The sequence below is a fragment of the Mytilus californianus genome, unplaced genomic scaffold, assembly GCF_021869535.1.
Source record: "Mytilus californianus isolate M0D057914Y unplaced genomic scaffold, xbMytCali1.0.p SCAF_2, whole genome shotgun sequence".
NCBI classification, from domain to species: Eukaryota; Metazoa; Mollusca; class Bivalvia; order Mytilida; family Mytilidae; genus Mytilus; species Mytilus californianus.
Genome location: NW_026262668.1, coordinates 44,501,066 through 44,521,359, shown reverse-complemented (window position 1 = coordinate 44,521,359; position 20,294 = coordinate 44,501,066). Strand labels below are relative to the sequence as shown.

Sequence of the window (20,294 nt, the reverse complement as noted above, 5' to 3'; positions counted from 1 at the left end):
GGATTTAATGAGGTCGAATTATTCACTTGCAAGTGAATAATTCACTAGCGATGTTAATTTCTTTGCTTATTTTGAAAAAAATGAACCAAACTGCATGACTGCTAAAAGCGAATTATTATATCACTATTTCACTTTCATTAATGATTGGACAAAACAAATCAGAAAGTTAATGCCCCTTTAACAACCACTGTATGATGACAGTGTGGCCGAAACGTCTTATGTCGTGAACCGAGACACATTCCCGAGAATTTCCGAGACAGTTTTGCGAACGCTCCCGAAGATGCGCCATCTGCCATACCGAAGACGACATGATGGGATGAACTGAAAACAACATCGAAATAGTCTTAGTTTTTGTACATATTATTTGATCATTTCATCCATGCAGTTACTTCGCTTATTTTGAAGAATGCTGTGTGATATATTTTTCACCATATAGGTGCTATTATATTGTAAGTAAACACTACAGTATCCATCGGCATCGATCTTAGTGGGGTATAATAATTTTATATTTGGTTGTTGACATTGACTGAGAGAAGGTTGTGTAATCCCCTTACATTAATTTGTCATTCTTGGCATCGGGTTTTTCTAAATGGAGATTGTTTTTTGGTCGTTTTTTTTTATGAACAAAAAAAATAGAAGTGAAGAAAACGTCAATATTTTATTCAAAGCTACTGTTATTTTACATCTGGATGAAACTAGTTAAAACTGCATGTTAATATAGGTATGACTGGTCCCCTGTTAAAGAAGAGCAAACGAAGACATTTACAAAATTTTGGTCCAAACCAGCTAAATCTGGAAATAAAACCTGTCAAAAAGTGTCAACTGGTCAAGTTGGGGAAATTAAAGCTGTTCTGGCTTATTATTTGTAAGTCATACAATGAGACGGGGAGTTCTGTATAGCCTGCTGTCAAAGAAAATAGAACACTATGTTATTTGGATTTTATATGGTAAATTATTCCATACTGGGACCTCAATATTGTTCCATAGTCGGTAAGTAGATAATTCTAATAAAACATTTCTTATAATTTTCTGACTTAATTTAATCATATAACTTATAGCCTTTTGTTTTGTAGTTCTAGTGGCAATAATATTGTCAGCCGCTCTTGTTTATCAGTTAGGGGTTAATTAACTACCGTCTTTAGGGGTGTATAGTACTCAGGTCAGTGTTTTCCATTCGGCATTTAAGCCGGGTGTGCCGACCACCACCTTTTGAAAGCCGACCACCTTTCCATTTTAGGAGGCGGTCAGCTTTTTTTCAAATTCCGGATTTGTTTCGGTTCCGCACCGTAGAAATTTAAATACTAATCATGCCTCACTGATTGATAAAAATGGCAGATCATCAAATTTCAATGTTTTCTTTTATTAATCGGGGGAACAGACAGGCAGATGAAGATGGTGATAAGGAAAATTCTAGGCCAAATAAGTCAACTAAAACGGATAGTTGTATTGAAATTGTTGAAATGGAATAAAAAGTATCAAAACAACGGAAAAGGCACAGAAGCGATCGCGAAGATAAACAGGTCGGGAAAAGTTTACAAGAACCTGTATGATTTTACATAATGGCAGACAAATTTGCATACAAGTGTAAATACGTCTATCCCCCAAATGAGTGATATCCCTTAAACGAGGGACTGTCTCTCTGGCAAGAAGTTATGTTAATTCTGTCGAAGAAAAGAAAAGAGAAAAACTTAGATTTTTTAACTCAAAAGGGGAAAAAATCGTTATATTCAGACCAACTTTTCTAAAAGAAGGTCCCATTATTTTTAATGATAAAGAAGAAGTCCAGGAATATTACAAAATGTTTGGACATGTTTTGACCATATAATACCAAATAGATGTATATTTCTTTGGGAAATTTTTCTGTAAATAAAATAAATATGTGCTCATTTGTATCTTGTTAAATGTACCCCTCATAAAAGAGATAGTCATTATATTGAGAGGTTACCCCTCATTTGATAAATATGAACAGGACTTTGAATGGCTAATCATCACAGAAGGAGGATATTACTGCTTTGTGTTCCAAAAATACAGCACTAAAGCGAGGAACAGGACAGAAACTTGGATCGATAAGCTATGTATATGCAGGAGGAGGGAGTCCTACAAAAGCCATATCCGAGATCTGCAAAACTAATTGGTCAAATGAATGGCTAGCAGTGATAGCAGAAGAACAGTTCAATTTTATTAAATGTGTATACAATACTAATCCTTCTTTTTGTGACCCCCTCCAACAGTAAAAAACCCGGTTGGAAATGTTAAAACAAAAAAAAACAACCGGTTGCAAGTGATTTTTTCACAACACCCACCTTACATTAGTGAAAAATGGAGAACACTGCAGGTTTTTACCCTGGGAATGATTTCTGAAAAGTGGGTTGCGTATTATGCATGGCTACACTGTTCTTTGACTTTTTTTCAGGCCGAATTCCAACCAAGAAACCAGGTGGTCTGCAGGAAAATATTTACGTAGCATAAAAATGATTGTTGTTATGTTGTACATGTATATTTGTACCTTCTTGTTTCTGATTTGTAATGTTATATGCAAATAAAAATCATTTACATGCTTTAGTAGTTGTTTTTTGCGTTTCTCTGTTGCTGCCTGGAAGTTGCGTTTGATCATGTCCAAATTAGAGATGAAGGACTTTTGTCAATGGCCAAATTAGTGTAGGTGTTTCCCGAGTTTATTACTTACTTTGTATACATGTTCTAACAAGGAATACAGATGGTAAATGTATGAAAATTGAATGAAACACGCTCGTTTGATGATAGCAACCGCCATTGTTTTTTTTTATTTCGTAGTATCAGGTGATCACATGTAATGTGACTTTTAACGGTTGTCCTAAAGTTGAATAAAGTGATGATTTTAAACATGTTTTTACTATGTAAAATTTTTTAAAAACCTGCATACAAATAGTAATTGCAGACATGTCAATGACATCTTGTAAACTGTATGAATTTGATTTTAAGGAATAAAATTAAACTGTCAATTGATTTGTTTTGACAATGATTAGACTTCCTAATTGATATTCACTAAGAGTGTGATAATCCTTATTAAACGATTCAATGAGTACCAACAAACAATAAATTAAATTCGCAGAGATTAGTATTTATTTTAGCAATAATATATCAACATAAATATTACAATTTATTTATTTATTGTGTATTTAAGAATATTGGTAATGAATCTGTATTCCGTACAAGATTCACCGACTACGATTTGCATTTAAACAACTTCCCGATTTAACACTTCCTGTTGTTCTCAATCAGTCACATCTATGCAAACAACAAAGAATCAAACATCGTTTGCTAAGTTATTTATTCTGCAACAATGTTTTCACTATCCTGTAATCAACCTGGACTGGAGTTTAATTTGTCTCTGAAAAAGAAACCATTTTCAATGGACGCATTTTACTGAGTTTCAATTTGGGATTTTTCTAGAAAATCCCTGCGTGTAAAGCATAAAAAGAAACCTTTTTCTCAAGTTTCAAGGGTGAAAAAGGGGGTACGTACTATGCATGGGTGCGTTTTATACACACTTAAAGACCGTATACCTGCCAACTTTCGTTTGAAATATCTTGGAAGAAATTATTTTAACAAAATAAACCAATGCCACTCTTACGCGTGTCATAATTTTTTTTTATTGTAAAAACAGAGGCTGTTTTATGGTTATCCTTTAAGGATGGAAAATTGATCTCATGGTGCACACATTCATGTAAATGGACTCCTGAAATTATTTTTTGAAGAACAGTAACTTTCATCCAGATGATATTTCACTCATTTGGAAAATGTTGACTTTTACATGATCAATATGTGCACCATGAAATATCCTACGCATGCTTATTTTTCCACACAAAAAAAACCCCTAAAGTATCTAGTGGTCAATACACTCCTCACGCTAAGCCATTGTAAAATTACTATTGAGTCTAAAAAAAATAGAGGTTAGAATCTTTTAAGAAAAAAAATGAGTGTTGTGTTGGGCTTGTTGTTGCAAAAGTTTACAAAAAATGCATAACAGAGACTGGCAGACAATATTATAGAAAACTGTCAATACAATACATCCGTCTCAAACTTGTTTAGGGTCTAGAAAAGTTGTGAATGAAGCTAACAAACTAGTTATGAATTTGATTCAAAATAAAATAAATTTTACAAAGCTCTTATAAATGTAAACTATTTTTTATTAACTTATTATTTCAGGTCTATTATTTAGTTAATTGAAAGAAAGAGGTGTAATAATGCCTATACAGATCCCGCAGTGGACAGAATTTTTGTCCTGCCAAGTTTGTTTCCATGTTTTTGATGAAGGACACCATAGACCAATAAGTTTAGCATGTGGTCATACAGTATGTAGAACATGCTTGTGCAATTTGCCTCAGAAGCGATGTCCCTTTGACCAGAACACGATAGCAAAGGATATCAGTGAGCTGCCTGTTAATTACGCCTTATTGCAGTTGGTTGGTGCAGCTGTACCAGATACTGACACACTACCATCAGAGGGGATATCAGATCACGTCAAACATTATAATGCATCTAAACGTTGTATAGAAGAGCTAGCCCTTCATTTGAAACCTGTCAGTGCAGGTAAAATAACTTTTGGAATATTTAAATATTGCCAGCCTCAATTAGCATGATTAGTTTCTGTTGTTTTACAATCTAAATAAAATACAGATCCTGTGTCCAAGCTTTGCTTACAAACATCTGACAACACACAGTTTTACTTTCTGTTCTGGAAATAATTTATACCAGCCAAGGAAATTTCAGTTTTTAAATTTTTGAAGGTGTGTATCATTCTGACAAAACCAGAGGATCTTGAAAGGTCTTTAAAACAGAAAGTAGAAAGGAGTGTTTTCAGATCCTTGTAAACAATGCTTGGACACAGGATTTGTATTTTTTTAGGATTGTGTTGTATTAAAAATTCAAAAATATTGTTACAAATTTCACTACATATGCACATCTGTTCTTGGTGATTATGATTATGGGTGATTCACCCTGAAATATGTTCTTTAAATAAGAAAACAAAATTGTAAGTCTTTTATCACCCCAATTCACCAACGGTTAGATTAATGATAAGTAAATTACACTAGGTTTGATTAAATCAATGTGCGTGTACTGTACTTTTATTCATGATTGGTCTGTGTACACCTTTATTTTTATGCCCCTGCCGTAGCAGATGGGGCATTAAGTTTTACCCTTGTCCGTTTGTACGAACACTGTACGTCCGTCTGTACGCCGCAAAATTGTTTTCCGTTCTCTAACTTGAGTTTGCCTCAACCAAATGTTATGAAACTTATACACAATGCTTATTACCACAAAACACAGATCAAGTTTGAATTTTGGTGGCGTCACTTTAACCGTTCTAGAGTTATGCCCCTTTATAAATGGAAAAATTGCTAAATTTTTAGTTTCCCTTCTCTAACTTAAGTTTGCCACAACCAAATGTTATGAAACTTATACACAATGCTTATTACCTCAAAACACAGATCAAATTTGAATTTTGGTGGCGTCACTTTAGCCGTTCTAGAGTAATGCCCCTTTATAAATGGAAAAATTGCAAAATTTTTATTTTCTTCTAAATATTTAAAATTGGAGTTATCTTCCTTTGTCAATGATTATAGTTGAATCAACTACAATCAATGCTTTATACAATGCAATGTTTAATTTTTACTTCCACTGATAAAACACAGATCAAGTTGAATTTGGGTCGTGTCACTTTAACCATTATTGAGTTATGCCCCTTTATAAATCGAAAGATTGCAAAATTTTTAGTTTCCATTCTGTAACTTAAGTTTGCCCAAACCAAACATTATGAAACCTATACACAATATTCAATACCACAAAACTAAGATCAAGTACAAATTTTTATACGACCGCAAAAATTTTTAGCGGTCTTATATTGGTATGACGTTGGCGTCGTTGTCGTCGTCTTCCGAAGACACATTGGTTTTCGCACTCTAACTTTAGTTTAAGTGAATGGATCTCTATGAAATTTTACCATAAGGTTCAATACCACAAAAGGAAGGTTGGGATTGATTTTGGGGGTTATGGTACCAACAGTTAAGGAATTAGGGGCCAAAAATAAGCATTTTTGTAACTTCCAGACATAACTTGTGTGTTAGTGTATGGATCTCTCTGACATTGTACCACAAGGTTCCATATCACAAAGGGAATGCTTGGATTGATTTTGGGGGTAATTGCCTCAAAATATTAGGAATTAGGGGGCAAAAAACAAGCATTTTTCTAGTTTCATGACAATAACTTGTGTGAAAGTGTATGGATCTTTCTGAAATTGTACTACAAGGTTCCATATCACAAAGGGAAAGCTGGAATTGAGTTTGGGGGTAATTTGCCCGAAACGTTTAGGAAAAAGGGGCCAAAAATAAGCATTTTTCTAGTTTCCAGACAATAACTTGTGTTCAAGTGTATGGATCTCTCTGAATTTGTACCACAAGGTTCCATATCATACAGGGAATGCTGGGATTGATTTTGGGGGTAATTGTCTCAAAATTTTAGGAATTAGGGGCCAAAAAAGGGGCAAAAAACAAGCATTTTTCTAGTTTCATGACAATAACTTGTGTGTAAGTGTTCGGATATTTCGGAAATTGTACTACAAGGTTCCATATCACAAAGGGAAAGCTGGAATTGAGTTTGGGGGTAATTGCCCGAAACGTTTAGGAATTGGGGGCCAAAAAACACATATATGGGGTTCTTTGATATGCTGAATCTAACCATGTATTTAGATTTTTGATTTTTGGGCCCCGTTATCAACTTTGTCCACATTGAGGTCAAAAGGGTCCAAAATTAAACTTTGTTTGATTTCATCAAAAATTGAATTCTTGGGGTTCTTTGATATGCTGAATCTAACCATGTATTTAGATTTTGGATATTGGACCATAATAGGTGAATGTCCAATTTAAAATTTTAAGTTCTTAGACCACATTCATTCTGTGTCAGAAACCTATGCTGTGTCAAATATTTAATCACAATCCAAATTCAGAGCTGTATCAAGCTTGAATGTTGTGTCCATACTTGCCCCAACTGTTCAGGGTTCGACCTCTGCGGTCGTATCAAGCTGCGCCCTGCAGAGCATTTTATTTGTTTAAGTTTTCTAATTTTAGTTTGCCTCAACCAAATGTTATGAAACTTATACACAATGCTTATTACTACATAATACAGATTAAGTACGAAATTTGGTGGCAACACTTTTACCATTCTTGAGTTATGTTCCTTTATAAACATAAAAATTGCTGAATTTTTCGTTTCCGTTCTCTAACTTTAGTTTGTCTCAATCAATTGTTATAAAACTTATACACAACTTTTCTAGAGTTATGCGTGTTTACAAATAGAAAAATTGCTGAATTTTTAGTTTCTGTTTTCTACTTAAGTTAGCCTCAACCAAATGTTATGAGACTTACACACAATGTCTATTACCACAAAACTCAGATCAAGTTTAAATTTTGGTAGCGTCACTTTTACCGTTCTTCAGTTATGTCCCTTTATAACTATATGATATGCAAGCGGGGGCATCATCTATGTCCACATGTGGACACTATCTACATTTATTTTCAGTTTATGATAATAAGCACTAAGAAAAATGTTGATTATCATGCTTATAAAGGTGAATCCACTCTTATGAAAAAAATCAAACATGCAGACAAAACACAAAAAGCATTGAAAAAAAAATTCCGAATTGTATTTTATAGATGTTAAATATTTCCAAATGACTGAATGGTGTCTTCATATTACATGTGTTATAAATGATCAAATCATTCCTTAATTGCAATGTGTGCATTTCTTGTTTTCTATTGTAGCTGACCAAAAGTTGAACACTACATGTCCTTCTAGTAATGGTGAACCAAACAATGGCATTTTAAGTCGACCAATGCAACGCAAGCTGGTAACGCTAGTAAACTGCCAACTGGTTGAAGATGAAGGGAGAGCTCGAGCAATACGAGCAGCTCGTTCTCTGGGAGAAAGAACAGTGACAGAACTGATTCTACAGCATCAGAATCCTCAACAACTGTCAGCTAATCTATGGGCAGCAGTACGAGCTAGGGGATGTCAGTTTCTTGGTCCAGGTAAAAAATTCCTTCCATTGAAAAATAACTAAAATATATATTTCAATACCGTAGAAAGGCTTGTATAGTCCGCGGTTTTATTCTCCAAAATTGGACCTTCCAGACGGGGTGCGGACTATAGAGTACAATAAGCAAGAAATCAGAAAAAAATTTCAAATTCGCGGTCGAGGTGGTTTGTTTACGTTCCGCCATCTTTGTTATTTCTATTGTAGAGGGCGCTCTTATCATTTTTCAAACTAATAATTTTAACTCATCCATATTAATAAGTTATTTCTATTCAATATCAAATTAATACTGATAAATATAAAAACTAAACCTTTAATATACAAATTTCTCGTTTCTTTTCAATGTATTGGTTGAAATAAACTGGTATCTGCTTGATTGAAACGATACAAACATAGTGAAAAAGACAACCGTAAACCAGCTTAGAATTTGTAAACTACAAAACGTAATCGGTTATTGTTCGTTCCGTTTTGGTGTTTCATACTGACTAATATGGTTTGTATTAGCTTAAGACCCTTCAAACATTAATGTGATTGATATATTAAAGACTGTTTTACAAAAGGATGGAACTGTTTTACTTTCAAAGTCGTATTATAGTGATATCTGTTATGTACGGATTTCGACTCTCACCGGTTAATTTCTTCTTTTACACGTGCTTTTTAAACTTCCTGTTTAAACATACACAAGTTTCTAAATTGTTTTTAAAGCGAATTAAACTTATTTTAACAATCATGAAGCGTTCTAGAATCATTTGCAAGCAGTTTCAGCTTCTGTTTGATGATGGAAAACAGGTTTTTCCAAGAAAATACTGCAAACGACCGCACAGGATTTGAAATTACCGGAGTTTCATTAGACCTTTTCTAACAGTTACAAAAAGTTTTTTTACCTAAAATTTCGTGGGGAGAAGGGGGTGCGGACTATGTACCACTGCGAACTATACAAGCCTTTCTACGGTAGTTTATGAAAAATATGAAACGCTTTTAAATTGAAGAAAAACAAACTATGCATGAGCATTTTTGAAATTATACCCCTAAAAATGAAGCAAGTTAATTGCTCTGATAATATTTTCGAATAACATATAGTATTTCACATACAGCTGATAGAGAAATTTCAATATTGTGAGAAAATGATATCCAGTTTAATTGTTTTTCAGCTATGCAAGAAGAAGTCTTAAAGTTGATACTTTTAGCCTTAGAAGATGGATCTGCTCTATCTAGAAAAGTCCTTGTTCTGTTTGTTGTTCAGAGGTTGGAGAAACACTATCCCCAGGCTTCCAAAACAGCTATTGGTCATGTAGTCCAACTCTTGTATAGAGCCTCATGTTTTAAGGTAAATATGCAGTCACAGTTTTTGTATCATAAATAAATCAAATTAAAAGCCATTTGAGACCAAATGTAAGACACTTACTTATATTTCCAATTATTAATGGGCTTGTAATGCAAAATTTCTACTCCAAGTTATTTGTTTTTAGTCAGATTATAGTCTGATGACGGATATGGTCCAATAGTTATCTACTGTAGATTCAATATTATCTGTTGGAAATCAGTTTTCATGGGTACAGGGGAACCACAAAATTGAACGTTTAACGAATTTCAAATTTTTCATAGAAACAAATGTTTGCAGATCAAATATCCAAGTTTTCCTCAATCCACAAAATTTGGTACTCACGAAAATAAATGAATCCACACTGTTATTTGTATGTATCTGCATCACAATAAAAAACTCGCCAGGTTTTTCGGAATTTGTGATTTCTGTTAACTTCAAAAGAGAGGCAAAGTACTTCTTGATGACACTTTAAAAAAAAAAACTAAACTTTCCATTTCCCTTTTTTAGGTGTCAAAAAGAGATGAAGAATCATCATTAATGCAGTTGAAGGAAGAATTTAGATCTTATGAAGCTTTAAGGAGAGAACATGACTCACAAATAGTACAAATAGCCATGGAAGCAGGATTGCGCATTGCTCCTGACCAGTGGTCGTCGTTGTTATATGGTGATACCAGTCATAAATCACACATGCAGTCCATTATCGACAAGGTACATGTCTTCATTATTGTTTTGAATATGTAAATGGATAATGGAATATAGAATAGTGGTTTTAGAAATAATCAGTGCAAAATAATAAGTTTTAAAATTAATGTTTAAATAATTATATCCAGAAATTGAAGAATTGTTAAAAATGACATAAAAAAGATATACATTTATAAATATAGAATAATGTAAAAAAAAAATGCATTATTAGCCAGACACAGAGGCTAGTTTTCATGGAAATTGAAAGTTATTGAAGGATGCTTAATATCTAGCAAGAGAATTTCAGGATAAAATTTGAGCTGATAAGTTTTTAAGCCTTTGAATTAACCCAGTCCAGATTTGAACACACGACATCCTGCCCTTGAAATCACTTATCCATAAGGCAAATATGGATGGAAATATGCAAATTAAGTACAGTATAAATAAAACATCTGTTAACTGTTAAGCTTACTTACATAGTACATCCTTTAACATCACCATGACATAATTAGTACATCCTTTAACATCACCATGACATAATTAGTACATCCTTTAACATCACCATGACATAATTAGTACATCCTTTAACATCACCATGACATAATTTATACATTTATAAAAGGCAAAGGATCCAACTTTTTTATGACTTATATTTGAAGTAAGTATAAACTTTATGGATCCTCTGTTTTTAAATGGAAAGGACAAGATATGTGTATTAATTCCTGACACAAAAGTCCTCCTGTCACTTACTCCAAAGGAAAGGAACAGCTCTCTTATTGCTGCTCTTCATCTTAAAATCACAGTGAGACCTTCAATTTAGAGCAAAAATTCAAAAAGTTTAAAGAAATATTACTTTCATTACAGTTACAGACGCCACAGTCATTTTCTCAGAGTGTCAACGAACTGATAATAACGTTACAAAGAACTGGTGATCCATGCGGTTTACAAAGATTACATCCACATTTAGAGTTCCTGGCCAGTGTTGATCCCAATCCTGGTAAGTTGTAATTCAACAGTTTAGGAAGCAGGTGGTAATAAGGGGTCAACACACTTCAAAAGTTAAGGAGAAGTGTCATTACCTAGCAGCCAAATAGGGAGAAGTCATGGTTTTCCTGTTTGATATTAATCATTCCTTAAATACTATAAATTCAGAAACTTTTGCATACATGTATTTTTGCAATTGTTGAACAATGGACAAGAATGTGATATTAACTATTGAGATTTCAGGTATTGCAAGAAAATTAAAACAGATGGTAGAAAATTTCAAAAAAATTGTCTCAAATTTCTTGAATTTTTTTAGGAAAGATGTACATGAACACTGTATAAAATCTGGAATTACATTATTATTTTGCTAATAGTACATGTTTTCAAAAGCATGATTACTTTGAATTGTTAGTGTTTCCTACAGGAGGTTTTGGCGTGGTATGCTGCGCTACCATTTTTTCTTGACGCCCTGCCCTTTTTAGAAAAAAAATTGGCGCCATGCCCCTTCTCCATTATATTTTGACATTTTATTTATTAATTATGTTTGAACACTTTTGAAACAACCGAGTACAAATATGGTTCATGATAAAATCTAATAAGGACAAAATTAACTGTGTACCTCTATGAATTTAAAATGTACACAATTTTAAAGAGAACCAGGCGATTATTTGAGTTCTAATTTTATAATGCATGGGATAAATATTGCGTAAAGAATCAGCTGTTTGTTTATGTTTTCATTTAAAGTATACCACTTTAACTATTCAGTCAGTTGAGACAGAGGATTGGTGTCAGTTTGCGTTCACTTTTACTGTTGTTAAATAAAATTAAATCAAAGTTCAGAGGATAGCTGATATAGTTTTCATCAACATCATTTCAATAAAAAAAAATCCCACAGAATTAGATGAAAAAAAAGACAATAGTCTAAAAATGGGTGCCTTCTTTACACAAAGAGGGTCCTTAAATGGTAGTCAACCATGCTAAGAGAAAAAAATAATCTGCCCTTTTCAAAAACTGCAGGAAACACTAATTATTAATTACACTATTTTATGATGTGGTAAATACCAGTGTTATAAATGTACACATACCTTTTTAGATGCACCCTCACCGTCATGGGAGAATCTGGAAGCTGTTATGAAAGCCATCAAGACTGTTGTTCAAGGACTTATAGATTTCATACAAAGTAATGGTTCTAAACATTTGGAGATCTTAACTTTACCCAATCTCAGATATAAGACGAGTATGTGTCGTGATTTGGTACAGAGGGGAACATGTCCAAGAGGTGGAAATTGCACTTTTGCTCATTCACAAGACGAGCTTGAAAAGTAAGTATTTGAAGAATGTTTGTAAAATTGTTTATTCTAAAGTGATACATATCATTGTTATTTTCACAGATTCTGTTAAGGCTTTCATTAAAGTCTGTTTAGGGCCTTATGAAAAAATCCTTTAGAATAATACAACTTTTTTGAAAAATTGTAGGACAGGATTATTATTTTACCATTTTTGGTAATAATTCAATTAAGGATTTTTATTATGATGGTCTTATTTCTTCCTTTTTGGCTATACCCTTTGAATATAGATGTTGAGACTGCAGTTTATGGCTGAAAGGTTATAATATGATAATACTCATTGAATATAGATGTTGAGACTGCAGTTTATGGCTGAGATGTTATAATATGATAATACCCTTTGAATATAGATGTTGAGACTGCAGTTTATGGCTGAAAGTTTATAATATGATAATATCCTTTGAATATAGATGTTGAGACTGCAGTTTATAGCTGAAAGTTTATAATATGATAATACCCTTTGAATATAGATGTTGAGACTGCAGTTTATGGCTGAAAGTTAATATTTTAATAAGATCCTTTGAATATAGATGTTGAGACTGCAGTTTCATATGGCTGAAAGGTTATATTATGATAATACCCTTTGAATATAGATGTTGAGACTGCAGCTTATGGCGGAAAGGTTTTAATATGATAATACCCTTTGAATATAGATGTTGAGACTGCAGTTTATGTCTGAAAGGTTTTAATATGATAATACATTTGTACCCTTTGAATATAGATGTTGAGACTACAGTTTATGGCTGAAAGTTTTCAATATGATTTAAACATTGAAAAATTAAATGTAGTATCTAGAAGAGTAAAGAATGTGTATAAACAGGTTGGCATGTTTTGTCTTATTTCAGATATAGAGCCAGAAATAAAAGATTAGGAAAAGGACAATTTTTACCAACAACAACATCAGCTTTAACACCTAAAGAAAAGTTAGCATTGGAAAGTGTTACAAAAACTACAGCTGAGAAGCTATTGGCAGCTGAAATATCAAAGTCTGGAAGCAGTATTGACACGATTTCAACTGATAAACAGTAAGTTGTATTTATTAGAAATTCGTTTTTGAAATACAGTTATACCAAAAGTGTTGGGCATTTGGACGTAACCAAGGAATAAAATCTATTGTAATTAATTAAACAGTGTTTTAAGATATTTGTTATATTTTAAATACAACTGAAAAGTTAAACATAAAAAGTTGAGGTTTGCATTACTTCTTCTTAATATACCACTGCTTCAAAAGTGAGGGGTTACACTGTTTTACCTGTATGTTCGTCTGTTGGTCCGTCACATAAAATTTCTGTCATATTTTTCATGTGAACCACAGATCTGAGCTTTCTGAAATGTTTTTTCGCCCTTATGTAAACATGCTTGACTGTATAATATGTGTTCAGAATGAGTTCTCATCAACTTCCTGTTTGCAGAATACTTATATATTTTAAAACATAATGGTTGTGTATGAAATTTTATGGAATTGTTCTTGGGATCTACAAATAAGAGTTTCCTGAATTTTGTTATCAGGCTTCATAAGAACATGCTACACTGTGTTCTTGAACTTCCTGTTTACTGAATTCTTAAAGTGGGGGAATCATTAGTGAGCAGTAGCTCACAGTTTTACTTGTTGTCTCAATTAATGAAGTATTCATTACACCTACATAAAAATCATATCATGACAAACATGACAAACACAAGGTAATGTTTTTCTCTTGACTGTTTATGACGTCTTTACACTAAATCCATAGGATGTTGGATGTGTACTGATTAATAATTTAGTCTAAGATGCATGATTTTTTATGCCCCCCCCCCCCCGTAGCGGAGGGGGCCTTAAGTTTTACCCTTGTCCGTCTGTACATACGTCCGTCCATCCGTACTTCTGTACGTCCCAAAGTTGGTTTCTGTTGTCTAACTTTAGTTTGCCTCAACCAAATGTTATGAAACTTATACACAATGCTTATTACCACAAAACACAGATCAAGTTCGAAATTGGGTGTCGTCACTTTTACCGTTCTTTAGTTATATGCCCCTTTATAAACATAATAAAATGCTTCGCTGGGCGCAGCTTGATACGACCGCAGAGGTCGAACCCTGAACAGTTGGGGCAAGTATGGACACAACATTCAAGCTTGATACAGCTCTGAATTTGGATTGTGATTAAATATTTGACACAGCATAGGTTTCTGACACAGAAAGAATGTGGTCTAAGAACTTCAATTTTTTTAATTTACCTATTATGGTCCAATGCCCAAAATCAAAATACATGGTTAGATTCAGCATATCAAAGAACCCCATATATTCAATTTTTGTTGAAATCAAACAAAGTTTAATTTTGGACCCCAACTTGGACAAACTTGAAAACTGGTCCCATAATCAAAAATCTAAACACATGTTTAGATTCAGCATATCAAAGTACCCCAAGAATTCAATTTTTGTTAAAATCAAACTAAGTTTAATTTTGGACCCTTTGGACCTTAATGTAGACCAATTTAAAAAACAGGACCCAAAATTAAAAATCTAAAAACACGGTTAGATTTGGCATATCAAAGAACCCCAATAATTCAATTTTTGATGAAATCAAACAAAGTTTAATTTTGGACCCTTTTGACCTCAATATGAACCAATTTGAAAGCGGGCCCACAAAATAAAAAATCTAAATACATGGTAAGATTCAGCATATCAAAGAACCCCATATATTCAATTTTTGTTGAAATCAAACAAAGTTTAATTTTGGACCCCAATTTGGACCAACTTGAAAACTGGGCCAAAAATCTAAAATCTAAATACATGTTTAGATTCAGCATATCAAAGAACCCCATATATTCAATTTTTGTTGAAATCAAACAAAGTTTAATTTTGGACCCCAACTTGGACCAACTTGAAAACTGGTCCCATAATCAAAAATCTAAACACATGTTTAGATTCAGCATATCAAAGAACCCCAAAAATTCAATTTTTGTTAAAATCAAACTAAGTTTAATTTTGGACCCTTTGGACCTTAATGTAGACCAATTTAAAAAACGGGACCCAAAATTAAAAATCTAAATACACGGTTAGATTTGGCATATCAAAGAACCCCAATAATTAAATTTTTGATGAAATCAAACAAAGTTTAATTTTGGACCCTTTTGACCTCAATATGAACCAATTTGATAGCGGGCCCACAAATAAAAAATCTAAATACATGGTAAGATTCAGCATATCAAAGAACCCCATATATTCAATTTTTGTTGAAATCAAACAAAGTTTAATTTTGGACCCCAATTTGGACCAACTTGAAAACTGGGCCAAAAATCTAAAATCTAAATACATGTTTAGATTCAGCATATCAAAGAACCCCATATATTCAATTTTTGTTGAAATCAAACAAAGTTTAATTTTGGACCCCAACTTGGACAAACTTGAAAACTGGGCTCATAATCAAAAATCTAAACACATGTTTAGATTCAGCATATCAAAGAACCCCAAGAATTAAATTTTTGTTAAAATCAAACTAAGTTTAATTTTGGACCCTTTGGACCTTAATGTAGACCAATTTAAAAACGGGACCCAAAATTAAAAATCTAAATACACGGTTAGATTTGGCATATCAAAGAACCCCAATAATTCAATTTTTGATGAAATCAAACAAAGTTTAATTTTGGACCCTTTTGACCTCAATATGAACCAATTTGATAGTGGGTCCACAAATAAAAAATCTAAATACATGGTTAGATTCAGCATATCAAAGAACCCCAAGAATTCAATTTTTGATGAAATCAAACAAAGTTTAATTTGGACCCCAATTTGGACCAACTTGAAAACTGGGCCAAAAATCTAAAATCTAAATACATGTTTAGATTCAGCATATCAAAGAACCCCATATATTCAATTTTTGTTGAAATCAAACTAAGTTTAATTTTGGACCCTTTTGACCTTAATGTAGACCAATTTGAAAACGGAACCAAAAATTAAGAATCTAAATACACGGTTAGATTCGGCATATCAAAGAACCCCAATAATTCAATTTTTGATGAAATCAAACAAAGTTAAATTTTGGACCCTTTGGACCTCAATGTGGACCAATTTAAAAACGGGGCCCAAAATCCAAAAACTTAATACTTGGTTAGATTCAGCATATTAAAGAACCCCAAGAATTCAAGAATAAAACCCCATTGAAATTGATCAAGAAATAAGCAATTTATAGGAAGTATCTTCTTTTGCACAATACTGTGCAATTGAATATTTCTTGCTATTGTGCAATACTGTACAATTGACAATTTCTTGCTATTGCGCAATATTGTGCTATTGGATATTTCTTGCTATTGCGCAATACTGTGCAATTGAAGATTTCTTGCTATTGCGCAATACTGTGCAATTGAAGATTTCTTGCAATTGTGCAATACTGTGCAATTGAAAATTTCTTGCTATTGCACAATACTTATTATATAATAATTTACACATCCTGTTTGGTGTGTATCTCCTACCATATCATTATTATTTGCTTTTAAATATTAATCAGAAATAACCAACTTAAAATGCAAAATTTTAAAAGAAAAAAAAAAGGAAAAAAAGAAAAAAAAAAGAAAAAAAAAAAATCCCCCCCCCCAAATTTTTTGAACCCCCTTATGATTCATCACCCCCAAACTCAATCCCAGCCTTCCCTTTGTGGTATGGTACCTTGCAGTACAATTTCAGAGAGATCCATACACTTGAACACAAGTTATTGTCTGGAAACTAGAAAAATGCTTATTTTTGGCCCCTTTTTGGCCCCCTATTCCTAAACGTTTCGGGCAATTACCCACAAACTCAATTCCAGCTTTCCCTTTGTGATATGGAACCTTGTAGTACAATTTCAGAAATATCCAAACACTTACACACAAGTTATTGTCATGAAACTAGAAAAATGCTTGTTTTTTGCCCCTTTTTTGGCCCCTAATTCCTAAAATTTTGAGGCAATTACCCCCAAAATCAATTACAGCCTTCCCTTTGTGATATGGAACCTTGTGGTACAATGTCAGAGAGATCCATACACTTACACACAAGTTATTGTCTGGAAGTTACAAAAAGCTTATTTTTGGCCCCTTTTTGGCCCCTAATTCCTTAACTGTTGGTACCATAACCCCCAAAATCAATCCCAACCTTCCTTTCGTGGTATTGAACCTTATGGTAAAATTTCATGGAGATCCATTCACTTAAACTAAAGTTAGAGTGCGAAAACCAATGTGTCTTCGGACGACGCCGGACGACGCCAGACGACGACGACGACGACGACAATTTTTTTAATTTACCTATTATGGTCCAATGCCCAAAATCAAAATACATGGTTAGATTCAGCATATCAAAGAACCCCATATATTCAATTTTTGTTGAAATCAAACAAAGTTTAATTTTGGACCCCAACTTGGACAAACTTGAAAACTGGTCCCATAATCAAAAATCTAAACACATGTTTAGATTCAGCATATCAAAGTACCCCAAGAATTCAATTTTTGTTAAAATCAAACTAAGTTTAATTTTGGACCCTTTGGACCTTAATGTAGACCAATTTAAAAAACAGGACCCAAAATTAAAAATCTAAAAACACGGTTAGATTTGGCATATCAAAGAACCCCAATAATTCAATTTTTGATGAAATCAAACAAAGTTTAATTTTGGACCCTTTTGACCTCAATATGAACCAATTTGAAAGCGGGCCCACAAAATAAAAAATCTAAATACATGGTAAGATTCAGCATATCAAAGAACCCCATATATTCAATTTTTGTTGAAATCAAACAAAGTTTAATTTTGGACCCCAATTTGGACCAACTTGAAAACTGGGCCAAAAATCTAAAATCTAAATACATGTTTAGATTCAGCATATCAAAGAACCCCATATATTCAATTTTTGTTGAAATCAAACAAAGTTTAATTTTGGACCCCAACTTGGACCAACTTGAAAACTGGTCCCATAATCAAAAATCTAAACACATGTTTAGATTCAGCATATCAAAGAACCCCAAAAATTCAATTTTTGTTAAAATCAAACTAAGTTTAATTTTGGACCCTTTGGACCTTAATGTAGACCAATTTAAAAAACGGGACCCAAAATTAAAAATCTAAAAACACGGTTAGATTTGGCATATCAAAGAACCCCAATAATTCAATTTTTGATGAAATCAAACAAAGTTTAATTTTGGACCCTTTTGACCTCAATATGAACCAATTTGAAAGCGGGCCCACAAAATAAAAAATCTAAATACATTTTCCGTTCTTTAACTTTAGTTTGCCTCAACCAAATGTTATGAAACTTATACACAATGCTTATTACTACAAAACTTAGATCAAGTACAAATTTGGGTAGCGTCACTTTTACCGTTCTTCAGTTATGTCCCTTTATAACTTTATATGATATGCAAGCTGGGGGAAAATCATCTTTGTCCCATGAACTAGCTGTCAGTAACTGTGAGTACTCTCAGATCTGTGCTAAGTGTCTTTTTGTTGTTGGGATGTACAAGTACCCGTCCACGTCCCGTTTGTGCTTTTGTTGGATGTATTTCTATTTGTATCCATCTGATGAGTTAAGCCTTTTTCAACTGATTTTTATATGACAGCAAACAAATTTTTTTTTGCGGTCTTATATTGGTATGACGTTGGCGTCGTCCTCGTCCGAAGACACATTGGTTTTCGCACTCTAACTTTAGTTTAAGTGAATGGATCTCTATGAAATTTTACCATAAGGTTCAATACCACAGAAGGAAGGTGGGGATTGATTTTGGGGGTTATGGTACCAACAGTTAAGGAATTAGGGGCCAAAAATAAGCATTTTTGTAACTTCCAGACATAACTTGTGTGTTAGTGTATGGATCTCTCTGACATTGTACCACAAGGTTCCATATCACAAAGGGAATGCTGGGATTGATTTTGGGGGTGATTGCCTCAAAATTTTAGGAATTAGGGGCAAAAAAGGGGCAAAAAACAAGCATTTTTCTAGTTTCATGACAATAACTTGTGTGTAAGTGTATGGATCTCTCTGACATTGTACCACAAGGTTCCATATCACAAAGGGAATGCTGGGATTGATTGTGGGGGTAATTGCCTCCAAATTTTAGGAATTAGGGGCCAAAAAGGGGCAAAAATCAAGCATTTTTCTAGTTTCATGACAATAACTTGTGTGTAAGTGTATGGATATTTATGAAATTGTACTACAAGGTTCCATATCACAAAGGAAAAGCTGGAATTGAGTTTGGGGGTAATTGCCCAAAATGTTTAGGAATAAGGGGCCAAAAATAAGCATTTTTCTAGTTTCCAGACAATAACTTGTGTTCAAGTGTATGGATCTCTCTGAAATTGTACTGCAAGGTACCATACCACAAAAGGGAAGGCTGGGATTGATTTTGGGGGTAATTCCCTCAAAATTTTAGGAATTAGGGGCCATTAAGGGGCAAAAACACAAGCATTTTTCTAGTTTCAGGACAATAACTTGTGTGTAAGTGTATATGGATCTTTATGAAATTGTACTGCAAGGTTCCATATCACAAAGGGAAAGCTGGGTTTGAGTTTGGGGGTAATTGCCCTAAATGTTTAGGAATTTTGGGCCAAAAAACAAGCATTTTTCTAGTTTCCAGACAATAACTTGTGTTCAAGTGTATGGATCTCTCTGAAATTGTACTGCAAGGTACCATACCACAAAGGGAAGGCTGGGATTGAGTTTGGGGGTGATGAATCATAAAAGGGTTCAAAAAATTTTGGGGGGTTCCTTTTTTTTCTTTAAAATTTTCCATTTTAAATTGGTTATTTCTGATTTATATATAAAAGCAAATAATAATTATATGGTTTGAATAGGTAAATTAAAATTTTTTAAGTTCTTAGACCACATTCATTCTGTGTCAGAAACCTATGCTGTGTCAAACATTTAATTACAATCCAAATTTAGTGCTGTATC

At 33.3% G+C, this 20,294-nt stretch overlaps 1 protein-coding gene across 4 annotated transcripts in view; it reads left to right on the top strand.

Moving 5' to 3' along the window:
* Positions 1-280: 280 nt before the first annotated feature.
* The window catches only part of LOC127727975 (roquin-1-like), a 56,260-nt gene continuing 36,246 nt past the window's right edge, over positions 281-20,294 (top strand). For 3 of the 4 annotated variants that reach the window (XM_052235111.1, XM_052235109.1, XM_052235112.1), the window contains exons 1-8: positions 281-449; positions 4,189-4,572; positions 7,800-8,066; positions 9,223-9,398; positions 9,903-10,103; positions 10,941-11,073; positions 12,154-12,382; positions 13,252-13,431. In XM_052235111.1, the coding sequence (XP_052091071.1) occupies positions 4,227-4,572; positions 7,800-8,066; positions 9,223-9,398; positions 9,903-10,103; positions 10,941-11,073; positions 12,154-12,382; positions 13,252-13,431 (1,532 nt within the window). In that variant the 5' untranslated portion in view covers positions 281-449; positions 4,189-4,226. Of the gene's footprint in view, positions 450-780; positions 991-4,188; positions 4,573-7,799; positions 8,067-9,222; positions 9,399-9,902; positions 10,104-10,940; positions 11,074-12,153; positions 12,383-13,251; positions 13,432-20,294 lie in introns of those variants that run through there. The other variant, XM_052235110.1, reaches the window with a different exon arrangement.